The sequence below is a fragment of the Takifugu rubripes genome, chromosome 14 (assembly GCF_901000725.2).
Source record: "Takifugu rubripes chromosome 14, fTakRub1.2, whole genome shotgun sequence".
Taxonomy (NCBI): Eukaryota; Metazoa; Chordata; class Actinopteri; order Tetraodontiformes; family Tetraodontidae; genus Takifugu; species Takifugu rubripes.
This window is the reverse complement of record NC_042298.1, coordinates 13,983,705-14,001,761: the sequence shown is the minus strand read 5'-3', so window position 1 is coordinate 14,001,761 and position 18,057 is coordinate 13,983,705. Positions and strand designations below refer to the sequence as shown.

At 42.7% G+C, this 18,057-nt stretch overlaps 1 protein-coding gene across 2 annotated transcripts; it reads right to left on the bottom strand.

Moving 5' to 3' along the window:
* On the bottom strand, positions 1-2,188 carry LOC101070454 (catechol O-methyltransferase-like). Of its 2 annotated transcripts, none has more exons than XM_003970675.3 (4): positions 2,062-2,188; positions 923-1,209; positions 490-686; positions 1-415 (listed from the first exon to the last, which is right to left on the bottom strand). In XM_003970675.3, exons 2-4 carry the CDS (start codon positions 1,179-1,181, stop codon positions 86-88), a joined length of 786 nt encoding a protein of 261 aa, XP_003970724.2. In that variant the 5' UTR covers positions 1,182-1,209; positions 2,062-2,188; the 3' UTR covers positions 1-85. The 2 variants fall into 2 exon arrangements, with proteins under 2 accessions (XP_003970724.2, XP_029703076.1); XM_029847216.1 differs by lacking the exon at positions 2,062-2,188 and adding an exon at positions 1,524-1,541.
* Positions 2,189-18,057: the final 15,869 nt, after the last annotated feature.

The following is an 18,057-nucleotide window of genomic DNA, read 5'->3' as shown; positions in this document are numbered from 1 at the left end:
AACAATCTTATTTGTTTATTTAGAACACGTTTTTGTCAAGTTAAAGAAAATATTTTATCACACACAAACAAACTGGAATGATCTGTCAGAGGACATTTGTAGGCTTCCTACAGTAAACGATCTCCACCATGAAACAATGTTCAGATCTAACAGAATAGAAGTCAGACCTCCCGCTGACGTGAGCCACAACATCTCCGACATCGCCATGCCTCTGTGTCCTGTTGATCAGGAGGATGGTGCATCCAGAGGGGCTGAGGAGCTCCTCTCTTTCTAGAGCTATCAGGTCAGGAAGGTACTGCTGGGGGTCATGATCCATCAGAACCAGACCAAACCCCTCACTGGCCCCTTTATCAGCTCCTACATGAGGACGCAATGTTGGGATGGCTCGGGCTGAACTGGAAGTCAACACCTGGAACTGCAAGGAATATGGGGGATAGGTAAAATCTTGCAATGTCACTAAAGCTGAACACTTCTTTTCCTTTTGTGCACCTGAGAGTGTTTGAATCCAGCCACTAAGAGGATTTCCTCCCCTAACTCTGCCGTGACCGGATCCACCTCCACTGTGACGAGTCTACCAGCAGGGGGCAGCAGACGCAGCAGGCGGACTGAGCTGTAGCCACAGTGCATCCCCAGCTCCAACACCAGAGAGGGACGGACGCGCATCACAGCCTCATCAAGCACTGCAGCTGGGACAGGCCAGAGGAACAGGAACAGAGGTGCTGTTGAGCTGCAGCCATTTTTCACAACTGATGCATATGTTCCCCGTTTACACAGGTGGTTGGTTCACGTTCATCTCGAATGAAGAGAACACATATGTTAAACAGAATTTGAACCTTACTGATCAAATAACAACAAAGATAATCTTACAACTTGTTTTGTCATAATACGTCTTATCAACTAAAACAGTATGAGGCATACTCACACATCTGGGGACTGATAGAGAGGGATGGGTGTGTGTTGCCATAAAGGTCAAAGGTCTCCAGGACGCTGTCAACTTTCCCGTGGGTACAATTAGAGAACACGTAGGCATGGGTGCTCCTCACACACACTTTCCTCCGCAGCAGCACCCGATTTGTCCAGGCCAGAGCTCGATGACACAGAGCTGTGAAAAGTCCACCATACCGGCTGAATGCCACGATGACGACAGGAATCAGAGGGACGGAAACTGCCACGAGCCACATGTCACAAGGTGCGAGGAAGACTGAATGGCTGAAAGAGAAAATATGATTACCGTGTCTAGATTTAAGACATTAACATAAAGTAGTACGTGTATCTGGCGCCACCTGCAGGGTAAATGTATGTATTGTAACTGACATGACCTAGTTCCAGCAGCTTTCAACCGATTAAGGGTCAACACAGTTAACAAACAACGTGGACAGCCCATAAAAGCAACACAGTTTTAGTGGGGGACGTCAGTAGCGACCAAACAGATCTTTTTAGTGACGCATGAACCAAACGTGACTCTATAGTATGATGACCGCTAAATTTCCAATTATTTGGAATACCTTTAAGTTTTTTTTTACCTTTAGTTTGTCACGTATGTTGCTCGTCTTGTATTCAAGGGTTAGCCTCGGTGAAAGGGTCAATGATTGAGCAGGCAGATTATAGACTATAATTCCGATGAGAGAATTATGAGACTTGGAGAGAGCTCAGATGTCTTCCTTTGATGGAGGTTGATGAATTTAAGCAGCTCATTTTCCAAGATATTGTGAATACGTAAAATTGAACGCAAGGTTATATAACATTGTAGGTTGCATTGTGATCAAAGCCGTTTGGCTTTAATATATGGACGATCACAACAAACTCCCTCTGTAATATGGAACACCAACCAAATTTAAGGCGCTCTTCCTCCGCCCCCTATCAATTTCCTGAAAATTTCATCAAAATTCACGCATAACATTTAAGATTATTTTAGAGGCAGGCGGGAAGACAGACAGACAGACAGACAGACAGACAGACAGACAGATGCCCGCTGTAGAAAGAAAACCTCCATGGGATCTTATAACGATAATGTAATTGGTAACAATAATAATAAAAATAGTTGTAGAGGCCAATACTTACTGAGCTATCCGCCAACACCAGGAGTGTCTGCTGTCAAACACAGATCAAGCTACTCAAAATCAGCTTGTTTTGGTGTCCAAGCAACACTCGACTCAAGTTGTAGATGTAACAATAGTGGAGTGGTGAGATTCAGTACACACCCACAATCAGACCTGCATGTCCGCTCAAGCTTCCGCATTACATAATCTGTCCACAAGAGGGCAGCAAAGACACGGGCAGTTGTTATAAATTAATCTTTTTATATATTATCACCCAAAACCTCTTTCGGTGAACCTCTTTAACGTTCATTTGAATACATTGAAATCAATATAGTTGATATTGATTATTGTAGAGATTATTGGCCGTAATTGGATATTAGCAGCACGGAGACCTCGGGTTGACAGTGAAATCTCCGCTCTGAAAGATGCCGGAGCATCTTCGATGTGTCACTGCTCTTATTGGTTGTTTGGGCACTGGCGCTGGACTTCTGGGCTATAGAGAGGATTTTAGTGCGGCACAAATATATACAGACGAGCGTCAAGTTCACTATAAATAACAAGGTCAGCACCGGAAATAATGAAAAAACAAAGCAAGAACTTGAAATGGTAGTAAAAGAGGGGCCCTTTACAGGTGGGAGCAAATGACCTTAATTATTGGCTGCATAAACCCAAAATATGATAGGAAAGTGATCTTAACCTAAAATTGGATATTGAAAGTATGTCACTGTTTATATATTTTTTTTAAATACAAAGGTTGATAGATTTTCAAAATGAGGAACAATTAAGAAAGATTATTTAAGCATGATCACTCGCGTTAGTTTATCTTTTTATAGTTTCTCTCTCTTTTTAAGACTTTTTCAAATGACCAATGAACGCTGCGTTCGTGTTGGTGACGTTTACGATGCTTTTATTTACTTGGCATCAGACCGGAAGCTGTTTTTGACAATTGGACTAACTTTATGGAGTCTGCGATCAGACTTCAAACAGGAGCGACACCAGGGAGGCGCTGCCAGCCCCCCATCCGAGAGAGAGCGGATCGACGCGGCTCTCAACTAACTGCGGCGGATTTACGCAGCGCTCTGCTGCCTTTCAAACACTTCATCAGGCGTTAGTAGGTGCGAAGCAGAGCCTTCTGTTCGATGGCAAGTCCGGCTGCAGACCTTGGACCATCTCATCAGCATCACCCTGTGACCGACTCGGCCGCAGACTCCGCGTTTCAGGAGCACAGACATGGATAGAGGTTAGCGCCATTCCAAACATTTACATTGTGCACCATCGCACTACAAGTTTAGGTACTGTGAATGAAAATTAGGTTTGTGTCTGAAAAGACTCGTTTCATCTGATTTATTTTGACTAAATCACCTGTTGAAGGTTAATCTGCAGTAACGGCTTTATAAATTGAATGAAGCTCTTAGTACAGGAGATATTTTTATTCGTGATGCACATGTAGCCCAGTGAAGTGTTGATGGAATTTATCCATGTATTAATCTGCTGTGAAATATTGAAATAAAAGCTCCTAGAATCACCAAATTGAGTTGGAGCATTCACATCCTGACTGCTATTTCCCATTCACCCTATTCACTCCATAACACAACATTCCATAACATTCCCAACATAGTTGCAGCACGTCCTGCAGTTGTCTTTCAGCTGTTTTGGGAGGCTGCTATTGTTGTACAGTAGCCATGCCTGCAAATATGGGGCCTGGTGTGTGTTTGGCTGAAAACAATGAATGCATCATGTGGAATGGATTTTTGCCTCAGTGAGAGCCTGGTGAACAATGATCGCACAAACGAGGTTTTGTTCTGTGAGACTCTCAATCACGGCACTTTGCCTGCCCCAGCGCAATTGAGTTTGTCATCCTGCGGTGGGCTGCGCTCTTCACAGCGGTGAGGACTGGCTTGAGGATCCGTTGCGTGGGGCTGAAATGTGGCCTCATTGCCTTCAGCAGAGGTGATGCTTTTCCCACATTCATCCCTCATTGACACTGAACAGGTGTCTGGGCGCGCTGACCGCATGGTTCAGGTGTCACTAGTTTGACCTTGATTCACTTTTCCAACCAAATTTTAGTCGCCATGATGTCTTACGCAGCCACAGACAGATAGAGGTCGTCTAAATATGACGCAGTCTTCAGCTTATTGCGCAACCCTGGCTGCATGAGGGGATGATTTTGGTGGATGAGGCCACTTAAAAACTATTCATAACATTTGCTTCAACAAATAAGGCTGTTTTTAGATGTGAGTTGAAAGGTTTTTAGCGTGGGCGACAGCGCAGCTGTGATTCATCGGCTCTTCTCTCTGTGTTTACCTTCATCAATAAATGTGCTGCTGTTTGGATGTCACATTTTAGGAATTCTGTTAATCTCATGATTAAGTGTATTTGCAATCTGCTGCCTTCAGTCCAGTCTATCTACTGTAACACTGGAACTGACACTTTCCCTGGAAAAAAGATCAGCAGGCAGTGTTGCAGGCCTCCTTACTGCAGCAACAGCAAACTCTTTAGAGCTTCATATCAACTCTTTTAGAATCTATGAGACACAGAACTGCAGGTCCTCTCTCATCTTCTCAACCATGTGGACTGATTCAGTTACCCTGTAACTCCAGGGGGGAGTGCAGCTGCCACAGGAAACTGAAACAGGTCACCGATTCCCACGTGAATAGAATAACGTGGCTCTGCAGCATCACGCATGATGCCAGAGCTCAAACGTACAGCTGAAAATCTGCAGTAGTTGAGCTGTTTCAAGGATCAACAAATGAATGACAGCACAGTAGATAACACTGTCCCATCCACACACATGGTGGGATGGACAGTGGTGTAAGGTGTGAGTGTTTTCAAACCAGCTATTCATTGAATTTTATATATTTTAAACAAGTCCAGGTACCTGCTGAGTCCGTCAAAAGCCCACTACAAATAAGCATCCGTTAAACATCAATGAGGCACTCTGAAACTAAACCTTCTTACCAAATTGAGGCAGAATTCTTGGTCATAAATGTAAGTAATTGATTGCAGCCCTCTGAACTGGAACCCAGTGAAATTCTTTCTGTTTCCCGAGCGCCTCTTTCTACCTGCAACCCCCTCTTCCTCCTCGTCTCCATGAGCTGGCATGTTTAACAGTGTTCCTTTGTATTTTGTCTGAAAGGTAAGGTGATATCATCATATCATTCCAGCTTTTCATTGTGCCTGGCAGTAAAATGATGGCACTTATATAGGCGGGAGTGTAACAGTGATACATCTGTGTTCACAGCAGGTTTCTGTGGGTTCAGGATGCTGGTAGACACAAAGCTTCAGGTATTTGTTGGACTCCAAAACTATGACCTGTTTGGTTTAGGCCAGGTTCTTCCTCTCGTGCCTTGAAACATCTGTAGTTGCTCAACTCACCCGTGATTCCGTTCAGAGTCATTATTGGCATTTCCAGGATGATTTTGTAAAGTGCATGCACTCTTCCTTAGGGAATCTAGTACTCTATCACAAACAATGAAGAATTTTACTGAAGGAAGGATCTGTCATTAAAGGGTTCAAGCTGGATGGATGATGACCCCTTCTCCACCTGCTCTGATGGGATGGAAATGGCAACGTCCCTACAGCCGACCAGTCGAGATTGATCATCTCTTTTGCTCATTCAGGGGCAAAATTCCAGCATGCAAACTGATTTAAATGGCAGACGTTCATCCTTGTTTCCTCCTGTGTTGGTCTGCTGTAACATCGCAGCACTTTAGTCACACAAAGGAGAAAGCCCTAAAAGTAAGATGCTAATCACTGTAATCCCGTGGTTACCATCTTAAGCGCTGCAGAAGCCTTCTGTCCTCATTTGTCTTGACACAGTGGCATTAGTGAAGTAGAAAATGTGATTGTTCCGCTCCTGTATGTACCCTGCGTGTGTATGATACACCTTTATAAGCAGCTGGGCTTGTAGATGCTTTTAATCTTTTTAACTATAACTTGAATAGATTTAAAATAAAACCATGACAACCACTCACAAACAATAATGCACTTTTCAGCAAAAGCCTCCCAGTCTAGGCCCAGATGGGACTTTAGAAATACACGCACATGTGTTTAGAGGTGATCATGTGGTGGATTACCAGAGTAGATGAGAGATTACCCCCCTCTTTGACTGCTGTGCGTGTTTGTATGTTCATGCCGCCATTCAAGAATCATGAATCAGCCTGGACCATTTTTTCTGCCGTTGGCTTTCAATGCAGCTTCACTTATACCCCGAAGAAGCCTTCAAATGACTCAGGTCCAAAGTGGATCACATTAAAAATTTGCCTCTATGAGGCGATAGGAAAAGCACCACGGGGCCTCACATATATGGTAAAATCCACACCCAATGAATTGCACAACCAAATATATTCAAATAAAGAACGACCACCTGACAGTATATGAACAATGAGAGAGAAACCGATTCACAGAGAAGACAAATATGGGTGTATATGCACCAACCCAGCTCAGAAATATGAGCATCTAGAGTCAAATGAGGATCTTTTCAATGGTGAGGTGCCAAGAGAGTGCAACCCTGAATTAAGCTAGCGAGACTGATGGACGGATGGGACTGTAAACCAGTCAACAAGTGTCTCATCCCAAACATATCAGCTGTGCATTGTGGGTGTTTCGTTGGCTTTATGGCTTTGTTGACACATCTGCGTGTCTGTGGCTGCACGTCTGGCTTTGACAAGGTGAACATATTCATCTTGTTCAGCTGTCAGTTCTGCGTGTTGGTGCCTTGAAAGAAAAAAAAAGCTTTCAAGGAGGAGAGGCAGGCAGCTAAACCCCCCCCCCCCCCCCCCCCACACACACACACACACACACACATGCACAGAAGCGAGGGTGAAGACGGTTGTGCAATGGTTCTCTGCATCAGAAAAACGGTTGATAATTGCAAACCCTGACAAACTGGTTTTGATACAGGTATATAAGTCTATACATCAATTCTTATTTGGATGACTAAAATATGTGCTATCTGTCTGATAAACACATCATATTTTCCAGAACTTTTAATTCAGTGCTGCAGTACAGTCTTTAAATGTTTGATGGAATGTGAATATACAGTATTATCTCATTGCGTATAGTCTAATTCAGTTAAAACTTTATTTTTTTGACACTTTTAGGTGGGGAAAACAGCTGTAAGGCACATTGAATAGCATTAATTGTAGTTTCTGTGCAAAATAAACTGTGAAACTCATTAAAACCACAGCACATCAGATAAGTCCCAGAGTTATTTGATTTAGTCTTCCTTTGACCTTGAAAGACATGCTTTTCTCTTCATGATGAGGCAGCTGTGGCCCAAAGGAGGCCCTGAGCCAGACATATAACTCATCTTTGAAGCAGTCAGGTGCATCCAAATTCAAAGCTGCCTTCACCTCTTCTAGTTTCCTCTTGGCCAATTCGCCCTGTTCACTCGCATCCTCGTTCTCTCATCTGTCCACACAATCACTATTGATTATTTACTCATCAGAAATATGGGTCACACACGCTCGTGCATGTCTGGCTCACATTTATGAGCTTTAGTGCTGCTGTAACTTTAGCATCTTCAGTAGATGTTATTGTGCACCTAAGTAGCTGTAGCATTCTTGAAATAAGTAAAAGAGATGAGATGTGACTCATCTGTTGGTGCTGCTCTGGCATATGGGACAATTGATGGGTACATGGACTGATGTCTCTGCACAGAGGATCTTCTAATTGGGTCATGCACAGTGAGCTGGTTTCTAGATGAGTTGAGACTCTGGGGAGCTGGACTCTTTCTGACTATCGAGGGAACAGGTTGAAAGCCACCCTGGCAGGAGGACTGGCAGTCACGTCGCTCCAGTCCAATTCCATTTGTAAAGTCCTTGAAGTCTTGGCTGAGGGTTTTGACGTGTTTTATATCGTATTTCTGGTCAACAATTGATCTGTGCCAGGGCTCACAATGATGAGCTTCTCTCAGTCTTTTAGGGAGAGTCCCAGTCTCTGACCTACAACCATTGAAATCCCAGTTGAAATTTCTCTTCGAGGAATGAGATTGGTCACGTTTTTGATTTTTTATGTCACTGCACAGAACCGGATGCCTGAAGTCTGCCATGAATGAATGAAGGCTTTCAGAACAGTGTGGGACGGACGCCATTGTCTCATGCACATGCTTGTGTGCCCACACACCCCAAACATTCCTGATCCCTCCGATCCCGGATCACTGGAGCACACGTATTCAGACACACTCACAGAGCGCCCCAGCTGCCCCCCACATCAACAATGCGTGCTGTCACTGCACTCTGCAAAGTGACACAATCGACCCTCAGCTGACTGGGTTTGTCTGAACTGGGCTGCATGATGCAGCATTGCTGTAACCATTGTGACGGTTTTATAGTTGCAGTCAACTCAAACTAAACCCATTTTGTTATGTTTTTTTTTTTTTAAGAAAAGAAGTCAATGAACATTTTCGGTCTCTGCGCGCTTCACAGCTCAAGTGATGGCGTAAATCACCCGTTATTCTTTGCATAAGGATCCAGGTGTGCTGCGCTGCTTTTCTTCGCATGTTCTTCAAAATTTATTCTCTCACTAGACAATCAGAGAGCCAAATTTGGAAATTTTTCATGACATTATTCACATTTGCACAGATTTATCATTAAAATCTGGAGGCAGAGTGACAAGTCCTGGCAATAACCCAACATCCTCCATAGCTAAAATGCTTTTGAATTGTCTGAACTTCTGTAAGATTTCATGGTTCAGAAGAGACGGGTTTTCTTCGGAGGAATGGTTTCGGGCGGTCTGCCCGTTTTAACGTGTTTTTGCTGAATTTCTTCCACACTTGTAAAACGTACCATCACGGAGAAGGGTAAATGCGCAGGCTTGGAACCATCCCATAAATCTAATTTCAGCAGATGTTAATAGTAAACCTGTCTCTTGTCTCTCACCTCAATACACCGAGATGAAAAATGGGGTGTGAACATCCGTGTATAGGAAAAGACAGCGCAGGGTTTACAGCCGAAGGGTTGCAGAAGAGCAGCGATGCCACACCACTGAAGCATTTATGTGCACTTCATCTCCTTAACTTGGGTTTGTGTGAAGGTTTTAGTTTCCACTGAGAAGACAGCCACTCACTGGTGGTGATGGAGATAAAGGCCTCTGCTAATGGGGTGTGTCTGACACTGTACAGTAGGAGTTTCCTGTTCTCTCTGACGGCTGTGGGTTAGACCCTGGCTGAACAACAGCAAGCAGAGGTCTGTATGGCCCCATCAGCCATGGACCATCGCCAGTAGTGATTTTCCACTAGGAGGACTTTTTTACGTTTACAGTTGGATTGTGACGGGCCTTTGTTAGCTCTCAGGCAGATTAACCTAATTTGATCCCATGCTGTTAATTCAACACCACACGGTTTCCGACTTGAGTGTCTTATATGAATATACACTAACTGTGTTATTCATTTATTAAGACCCTCAGCCAAGACCACCAGCAGAATGGCTCAGCTTGCACCATTGCTCTTTAGTTATCCTCATCATCTTGCTGATAACAGAAGATAAAATCGAATCCTGACTAATCTGGTTAATGCCCACCTGCGCGGAGTGTCACAAAGTCAACTTATGCCACTTATTTTACGACTTTCTTACATCTGACACCATTTGTGAAAACAAACTGCTTGTTTATCTGTATATGTGCACCAAACCGTACAGTCAGTAACTCACAAGAAGTGACAATCCTGACACCAACAAGTGCTTTTTTCCTCAATCTTGCCCCTTGTTCCAAGCCAAACTTTGACTAACTAATCAACTCAATTCATTTGAACATAATGGCCAGTTTTGGGGGGGACATTATCATAGTGTTTTACATTTAATAAATGAAAACTTGAAAAATGTTTGACAGTGAATTTGATCAGCCACATTTAGACGATAATGTATCCCTCCAGGAATTCCTAAAAACCCCGACCCCCTGAAGGGCATTACAATGGCAGGATTTCTGTGCATTCCAGGTTAGGAAAGGCCTGGCAATAGTGCTTCCTTCTCCTAATTGGATCTCAGGGCTTGGACTGACAGATGCATCTGTTCCCTGGAGTGACACAGGAGCTGTTTTTTTTCTCCATGTTGTTGTAATGTGTATGTCGGTTCCCAGGTTAGGTTAGTTAGGAGGTTAGGGCTGAAATTAGCACCTCAGTGGTTTTGGAACAATAGTTTGTTACGTCTTTGTAATATGACGAAGTGAGAGCCTGTCTGAACGCGCACGCTGAACGAAGATCTTATCGCATCATTTTTGACAGAATTCAGTTTGTTTTGGCTGGAAAACAAAATTCTTCTTTTGAAAATGACAACACGGAAATGAATCTTGTCTCCTCTTCCTTGTATTTGCTTGGAAGTGTTGAACCTGTTGCCTGGATACAGTATTTCTTAGTCCACTGCACTTCGCAGGAACGCCGACGTTCTTCAAATATTGCATTCTGCCGTGTCAAAGAAAGACTCTCTAGTTTCATGTCTTGCTCATAAAGAGATGAGCAAGACAGATACTAACCTCATAATGTATCTGCCTACTCAGGTTTTAACACATAATGCCCAAAATTTGAATTGTTGCCTCTTTAGAACAGTGCTCCCCCACATACAGGAGGTGCTCTAACTTAAGCGTAGTAGGTCGGGGCCGAGTGTATGACTGGATTCCGATGGCTTCCGGCTACATCTCAGTCCTTGAGACTATCAAGCAGGATATTGGAGGCCCCGGAAAAGCCCCACTGCTTAGAAAGCTTAGGTCAGAGCACTCGTGTTGACACGGAGATGCTTCTCTGATCTCGCAGAGCCGTAGGGGGGTTGTCACTAAAATCCTGGATGGGATGTACAGGGTGGTGAGACGGGGTGTTTCCCATAGCCACACGGAAATTCCTGGTGGGTACTTTATGTTGAAAGGCATGTTTTTAATTATAAAGGCACACTTTATGTGATGTAAATGAAATTGTTTGTGGTTATTAAATAGGGATTATAACAATTTGCTGTAATAGCTATTAGTAATGGCTATAGTAGTAGTAATAGCTAAAGGAAAGAGGTTGTTTTTGTGCCATTGAAGGAAGTTGAGTACCTGGAATGTCTACTCACAGAGCCTTGGACGTTCATCCCCCTCACACACCACTAAAAGCCGGGTTTCTTTAGCAAGGAAATCTCTGTTGACCATGTGTCAGCTAAAATCGGTTTCCTTATTTTCCTCAAAATCTACATTGTAAGTGACATCAGAAAGCTTTACAGCAGCCATTGAAGGATTGATTTGGGGTCATCGTCAAACCCTGAGTCACAAACAGCAGTAATGTAAATAGCACAGCAAAGATGTTGTGCAAAAATATTTAATCGTATGGCTCACAAGTTTTTATTTAGCCCCTAAGGCTCGTGAACAGAATTAAAGGAAGCGCAAGCCTTTTTATATTCTGATCCACGTTCAAGTGTGGTTTATGAAATGCTAAATGACCGTGGGATAAGTGTCCTCTGGCAGTATTTTTCAGTCCTGAAAAGTGTAAAGTAGCCGTCTGTCTAAGTTCTCCTTCTTTCTCTCCTCATGTGGGCTCATGGGGCTTTGCTAAGCCTGCAAGATAATACGGAGAGAAAAAACATGGGAGGGAAGACTGGTGCGAGTGAATTGGCACCAGTGGGGGCCAGGAGTGTGGGTTAATCCACAACCCAAAACACTGTTCCATCATCTAACTGGGAAGGAAATGGGAAGGACGGGGCTCAAATACTAACATTTAGTTCAGTACAAGGCCATTTTGGTTTGTCTCGTTAATCGAGGAGACTTTCAAGCTGTAGGGGAGCTTGGAGGTACCAAGATTGGTGTGCAATCTCAGGGTTTTAGATTCAGGCCTTTAAAGCTCAAGAAAAATCCATTTGCAAATAAACAAGTCTGCTCTGCTCTGCCTTAATGTCTCTGTGATGTCAGTGCAAACACACTGCGTGGTTCATGATGACAGGCTTGTGCCTCAGCCGCTCTTAACATTCTTTGTATTAGCACGGTGGCTTCTAGCAGACTAAGCAGCTCTTTTCCACAACTGATATGAGTACAAAGTCTAAAATCCTGAGGAGAATGGCATTTAATGTCACGTTAATAACTGCAATGCATTGACAGGAGGCAGTTTTGCCAAGGAAGTTTAGGCTCTTAAAGTAATCATCATTGGAACAGGGACATGTACAATTTTTAGCTTAAAAAAACCAACACTGTTCCTATTTATACTGTACTTGTGAGAAGATCCCACAGCTGTTGTTGCAGAAGTGTAATCCATTTTAAAACCATATAACTGTCAGCCCTCAGAACAGACAAGAAAGAAGGAATATTTAGAATTTGGAATACAAATTCTTTGTTGAGTGGAATTTCATGTTGTGTAATCGATTGTCTTTCATAGGGCAAAACAAGTGTAAAACTCTGCACATTCATATCAACTTAGCATTTAACACCATACTTGGGTGTTTTTATTCTCTGCTGTCCGGTGAGATTCTTTAATCTCTCTGAGGTTTACTCTCCGGTCAAATACATCTGTAAACTCTGCAAACCTAAATAGCCATTGTGATTTGTTTTCCTTTACTTCCTGAATGCTGAATCAGCAGGTCAGTAGAAAGTTGACCTTAAAGGGATTTAAGCTTCCTGAAAAATGGGTTTTATGTGAACATTTGGGAATAATTTCAATTATAAAGCCAAGTATGAGGAAGAACCTGTCTCACTGGGAAAAAAGGCTGTTTGAGAATTAACTAATGAGAATTAGAATGCACAACAATGGGCAACAGTTTTCTTTATTCTGGAGAATAAATCCTAAACACACAAAATAAATAGATAAATCCTAAATTGGCATTGTTTCATGTCAACAAAGGACACTTCTTTGAAGGGCATTGATCAGATGAGTCTAAAATGAGGTCATGGTTTACCTCTTTTCTCTTCCACATTGATGGAATGCAGAATCACCTTCAGGTGGAGTTTTTAAAGGTGATTCACAGCATACTTTGGTGCCATTTAATCGCCGTAAAATTAACAGGTTCTTCCTTGCGAGAGTACATTGTTCAGCCAAAAAACAAGACACATTGATCGAGTGGTGATTCAATGTTTGAACTTGTGTCTTGTTAGCATGAGGAAGTATTGTGGCCATTTCTTTCACCTGAGTGCGAAGTTCGAACAACTTTTTAGTGTGGATTACACATACGTTTAACTTGACTAACAATTCCCACCTGAAATTCAATGCTAACATCAGTGACTCTGACCCACATGACTGCGGCTGCGATGGGGCTATTATCTCGTGGCAGTCGTGTTCAAGGGTCAAGCGTGCTGCTTTAGATTAGGCTATACCACAGTATGAGAATATTTCCTCGATTAAACACTTCCAGTCATGGTAGGATTTGAAATTGCAGAGCTTATCCACGTCCTGCACTCAGCTGAATAAACTTGTTCAGGACTAAGCTGTCAAATACTGTATATCTTTGTATTACAGTCTTGGAGAAATTGGATGGAAAAAAGACATTGCAAAAATATGACGATTAGGGGTCTTCTTTACTTTGCTTAGAGCCACATGTGATGTTGTACTACTGATATTACTGGTGTTGGGCCAACTTTGTCCTCTAAAGTTAGCACACAATGTCCTTTAACAACTACTGCATTCATTTGGTCCTAGTTCTTTCTTTGTGCCTCTAATCTGATTGTTTTTTATTTTACGTGTGTGTTGCAGCCAGGTGTTCTCCACATTATATTGTTTTGGATATAAAAAGCCAATGTCTTGGCACCCGGTGGGTTCAGACTGCAGAGACAAAGGTGTGGAACGCACTCAGCTACAGTAAATCTGTTCTGGTAGCTGGTCTGGCCTCACACATCACAATCCAAGGGTCCTGTTAACTTGCTCTGTTCCTAATTTACTGTGTAAGCAGCCAACCCTATCATGTGTTTGATTATAATTCTGTTCTAATTTCATTTAAAGTGAGACACCTATGGAAACAAGAATAGCATGGGTTTATGATTATGGGCAGGAAAGAAACTGTTGTGGAAAAATACACTTACCTTGAATCTGTGGCTCCATTGTCTACGGCACCTGCACATCTTGTGTCCTACCCATCCCTTTTTTTATTCAGAGCAACACGGAGGAGTCATAATTCCCCCCTTTATGATTGTGCTGAGTCATCCGAGTGTGTTGTGACACAAACAGCACCTCATAAACAGTGGAATGGTGCTGACGTTAAGCCCGTTGCTGGGATTGAATTCCTTTAATACATTTGAGGAAAATTTGACCCTGTTTTTTCTACTTGGACTCACTCCACATCTCACAGTAAACACGGTTCCTCTGATCAGATCAAAGTTGCATGATGCTGAGTAGGAGCAAATGATGAGTAATCAGGTCTTGTGTAATGTTCCCACGGCAACAGGAGCTCTCACAGAAGCGTGCATGCATTTCTGACCCAAATGAGAACGCAGCAGGTTTTTCAAAACTTCCAACATTCCCACAATTACTGTAATTATGTCTTCCTCCATTAGAGCTTGAATATGTTAAAAAACCACAAAGGTCTGCGTAACAGTCTTTTCCCCATAACAATTGTTGTGTTTGTCTTTTTGATAAAGAACTCTGTGATGTTGTTGCAGCTTTGAAAAAGAAACCAAACCCAATCATCAACAGAGATTGACGCTTGTGTCTGGGATTCCTGTGGTGTTGATGGCAGAACGTCGACCTCTGACCTTGCACCGAACTTGTTAAAGCTTCCAGAAATAAGGGGAAGCACCCCTTACACATTTAGACTGGGATGTCATCAGTAGGAATTCTACTTTTCATCCTTCGGGGCTTTTTTTTTAATCAAGTTCCATTTCTCTAGCAGCCAGTCCAGATCTTTATCTTCATGGAGCGATGAACTCTTAATGGTGTGCCAGAGTAGTGTTTAGCTTTTCTGCTCTACGCCTGATTTAGTGTCTGCAATACTGCATAAATTCTGTTTATATTCAGTCATGAACTTGAAACGACCCCAGACGACACAAATAACGCATAGCAATCTCGTTACGTTTTCATCCTTTAACAGACAGCATTTCTGCCGTGAATGGCCGTGCGCCGTTTTTGCTACCGTTGTTTAGCAGCATTTCCAGTTTTAGCTCGTTTGCCAAGTTGAATCAACAAGGCGATCTGAGCGGATGCCAGAAAGAGCGTAAACATGCATTATCGAACCCAGAAACATAATGTTGGATTCAGCCGGTGTTATGCAACACACTTAAGGCAACAGCTTGTAGATTTGAACAGTGCTGGCTACAAAGCCCAACATGTGACGATGCCGGCGTCTGCTCTGAGAGCGCACGTCTCTGCGGTGCCTCCCCTCCGCCCTCACAGCCAGCAGCTGTCAGCTTTTTAACAGGGCGAACAACTTCACCTCAGGGCCCCGAGGGTAAATGACGTTTTACTTCCCCAAGTCCCAGTAAAAACTCTGTCATTTGTTGGTTAATGTTTTGGCACAGCTACATCTACATCCAGTATTTGTAGATTTTCTTAATATAGTATTTTTGTAGTTTTAAATGTAGTTCCAACACAGTACAGAATAGGTCCAATATTAAGTATCAGTACATGTACTAACAAAGGTGACTAGTTAAATATGTGGTATACTGTATATTACACGCTGCGTTATCTTTCTCCCTCAGATGAATATAAGTAATGTTGCTTTTCTAAAGTTCATTCCACTGGTGTTTAAAGGTTGTTTCTCTGTGCAGGAGACTGATTTTCAATGCATGAACATGAATTTGGCTCGAAAGAGATTCAAAGGGGAAGGAAATAAAGAGCAGGGGGGGATTAAAGCCACTCATCATCAGTTGTGTGTCCAACAATGCAGGCAACATTCCAATGAAAACAACAGAGGTGACACATTCCTTCATTTAATTGAGTAAAACACAATTCAGCCCACACTGTTGACGGTTTGCAGACGGTTCCAGCGTTTTTTTGGACGCATCTTCCAGTAGTGTTGTTTTACTGTTGTAGTTGGATTAAAATATAGCATAAATCCTCAAACCTTTGTGAAAACATCAGAAAGCACGGGGACTCAAATCTGCTCCGCCTGTCAGATTCTCACGCTGACCCTCAATTTTAGTGATACAGCAGGTTTGTTTTTTTGTTTTTTCACGTAGAGTTTGCTTGCTGGCAATTTACTCTAAATACTCTAGTTTTGTGCAACAGGGTGACTCCAGTCTGTGTGTAACTGTGATTGAATGGTGGGTGCACCCTGTGACGGTGGGGAACAAACCAGGGCGCCAAACTCTGGACCAGGATCCAGCACCCCCTCTTGACCTTAAATAGGAAATGTAATCCATCATGTGCCAATTTAAAGACATTTAAGAGAGGTCTTTGTGTGTGAGAATTTAATCTGCCTTTGACAAGAAGAGCAATGAAATCTGTGTGACACATTTACTGAGGAGATTTTAAATCAAGGTATATACCCAGCAGCAAGATTATTTTTTAATTGTAGATATAAATGTATCTAGGCCACTTGATCTTTACTAGGAAACATGCATGCAATAACTTTCTGATTAACACATAAAACCTGCATATAGTTTATGAATAACATTGTGTATTTCACACACCACAATTTTATTGGAAAAGTGTTGGGACCAATTTTGTTTTATATGCTCTTAATAAGGTTTCATGTAAAGCTGTAAATCCAACATGAGTTTTATTTTTCCTGTGCTCATCATGGAATTTTCACTCATCCCATTTTCTGCCTCTGATTAGCTGTTAGCCTGCTGTTAGCGTTTCTGTTAGCTTGCTGCAACAGAGGCAGCTCTTTCTTTTGTAAAGAAGCCAAGAAGCTGACAGAAACACTACTAAGCCATGCCAAGTCACGCTACTTTTCTGCACTTTCATTCCACAGCTGTGCAAATAAAATGTGAAAAAAAAACTCTACGGAATTTAAACCTTTTAATTGTTTTGGCCTCCCAATCTACCGGTCCAAACATGCCCTCCCTTCTGTTGCGTACGTGCAAAGAAGCCTTTCCTTCCCCCTCCTATTCCAAAATCAATACACTGAAAAGGCTGAAGTAGAACTGGTCTGAAAAGTCCTGCACAGCAGAGATCGGTGTGGGAGGTAATTATCTCAGCTACTGGGGTTGTGTTTTGCACTTGAAACACTTTGTTGCGTGTGCCTACGATATGATTATTATTTCACCCGCATGATTGCAGCGAGAAGAAGCCTTCTCACAGTTTCGCCACCCAGGCTCATCTGCAGTTTTCTGCGGCCAACATTAAACATTTGTAAATTCAAAAAAGTTAAAATTTGGAGGGTGATGTTGTGCCCGTGCTGTATCACTCACACAGGCAGAGACCAACCCGCCCCATAAATCTCCTGTCCACAGCTTATTAGCCTGCCTGGAGCCATTTGGTTGGGTTGACTGCAGCTTATGTCAAGCTTGTTAGTGGTTAGCACTGTTCACCAGAACGGGACTCAGCATGCAGCCGGCAGCGCTCAGTCACCTCACTGCACCGTTCCCAGGACTGATTTGACGAAAGCAACGTCAATAAATGTGACCGTGCTCGATTCTCGATCCAAAATAAACCGTTTTTCTCTCTTGGCTGTAGGCTGTGACAGGGAGATGCTTTGGTGACAAAGATTTCAGAGGAGGTTTGGAGAACGGGATCCTCTTATGCGAGTAAGTGCCTCACTGTCACTTCATTCTATCATCAGTATATAAACAGTACGTTTTGTTCTACTGTCTGAATGCTCCTATTTCATTGTCTTTTACCTAAATGTCTTATTTAAGTCCCCATTGATCATTCAGCAATGTTAATTGGAAACATGCTACAAACACATTTTTATTAGTTTGACTGATTGGAGTCATTATATAAAGTAAGCAGTTGATTAAACGAGGGCCGGGCACTGGGCCGGTATGGTAGCTGGGTCCTATGTGGACCAAAGATCTCAGACTGGGATCCTGTCAAACTGCAAAAAATTGAACTTGGCAGTCGACGCATAACGAGTTCATAATTTGCTGAAAATCGACACATAATCCGACACATAATTCCTCCTGTCTAATCCAGTAACACAAGCCCAGCGTATTACCCAAACTTATTGTCAAAACATTACATCCAATTTAACAGTGG

Bases quoted from the DNA above. Each gene is read 5' to 3' on its own strand.
- LOC101070454 (XM_003970675.3), bottom strand. From the start codon at position 1,181: ATGTGGCTCGTGGCAGTTTCCGTCCCTCTGATTCCTGTCGTCATCGTG. The intron at 687-922 runs GTGAGTATGCCT...GGCCTGTCCCAG, and splicing joins CTCTATCAGTCCCCAGATGT to CTGCAGTGCTTGATGAGGCT. The intron at 416-489 runs GTGCACAAAAGG...TATTCCTTGCAG, and splicing joins CTGGATTCAAACACTCTCAG to TTCCAGGTGTTGACTTCCAG.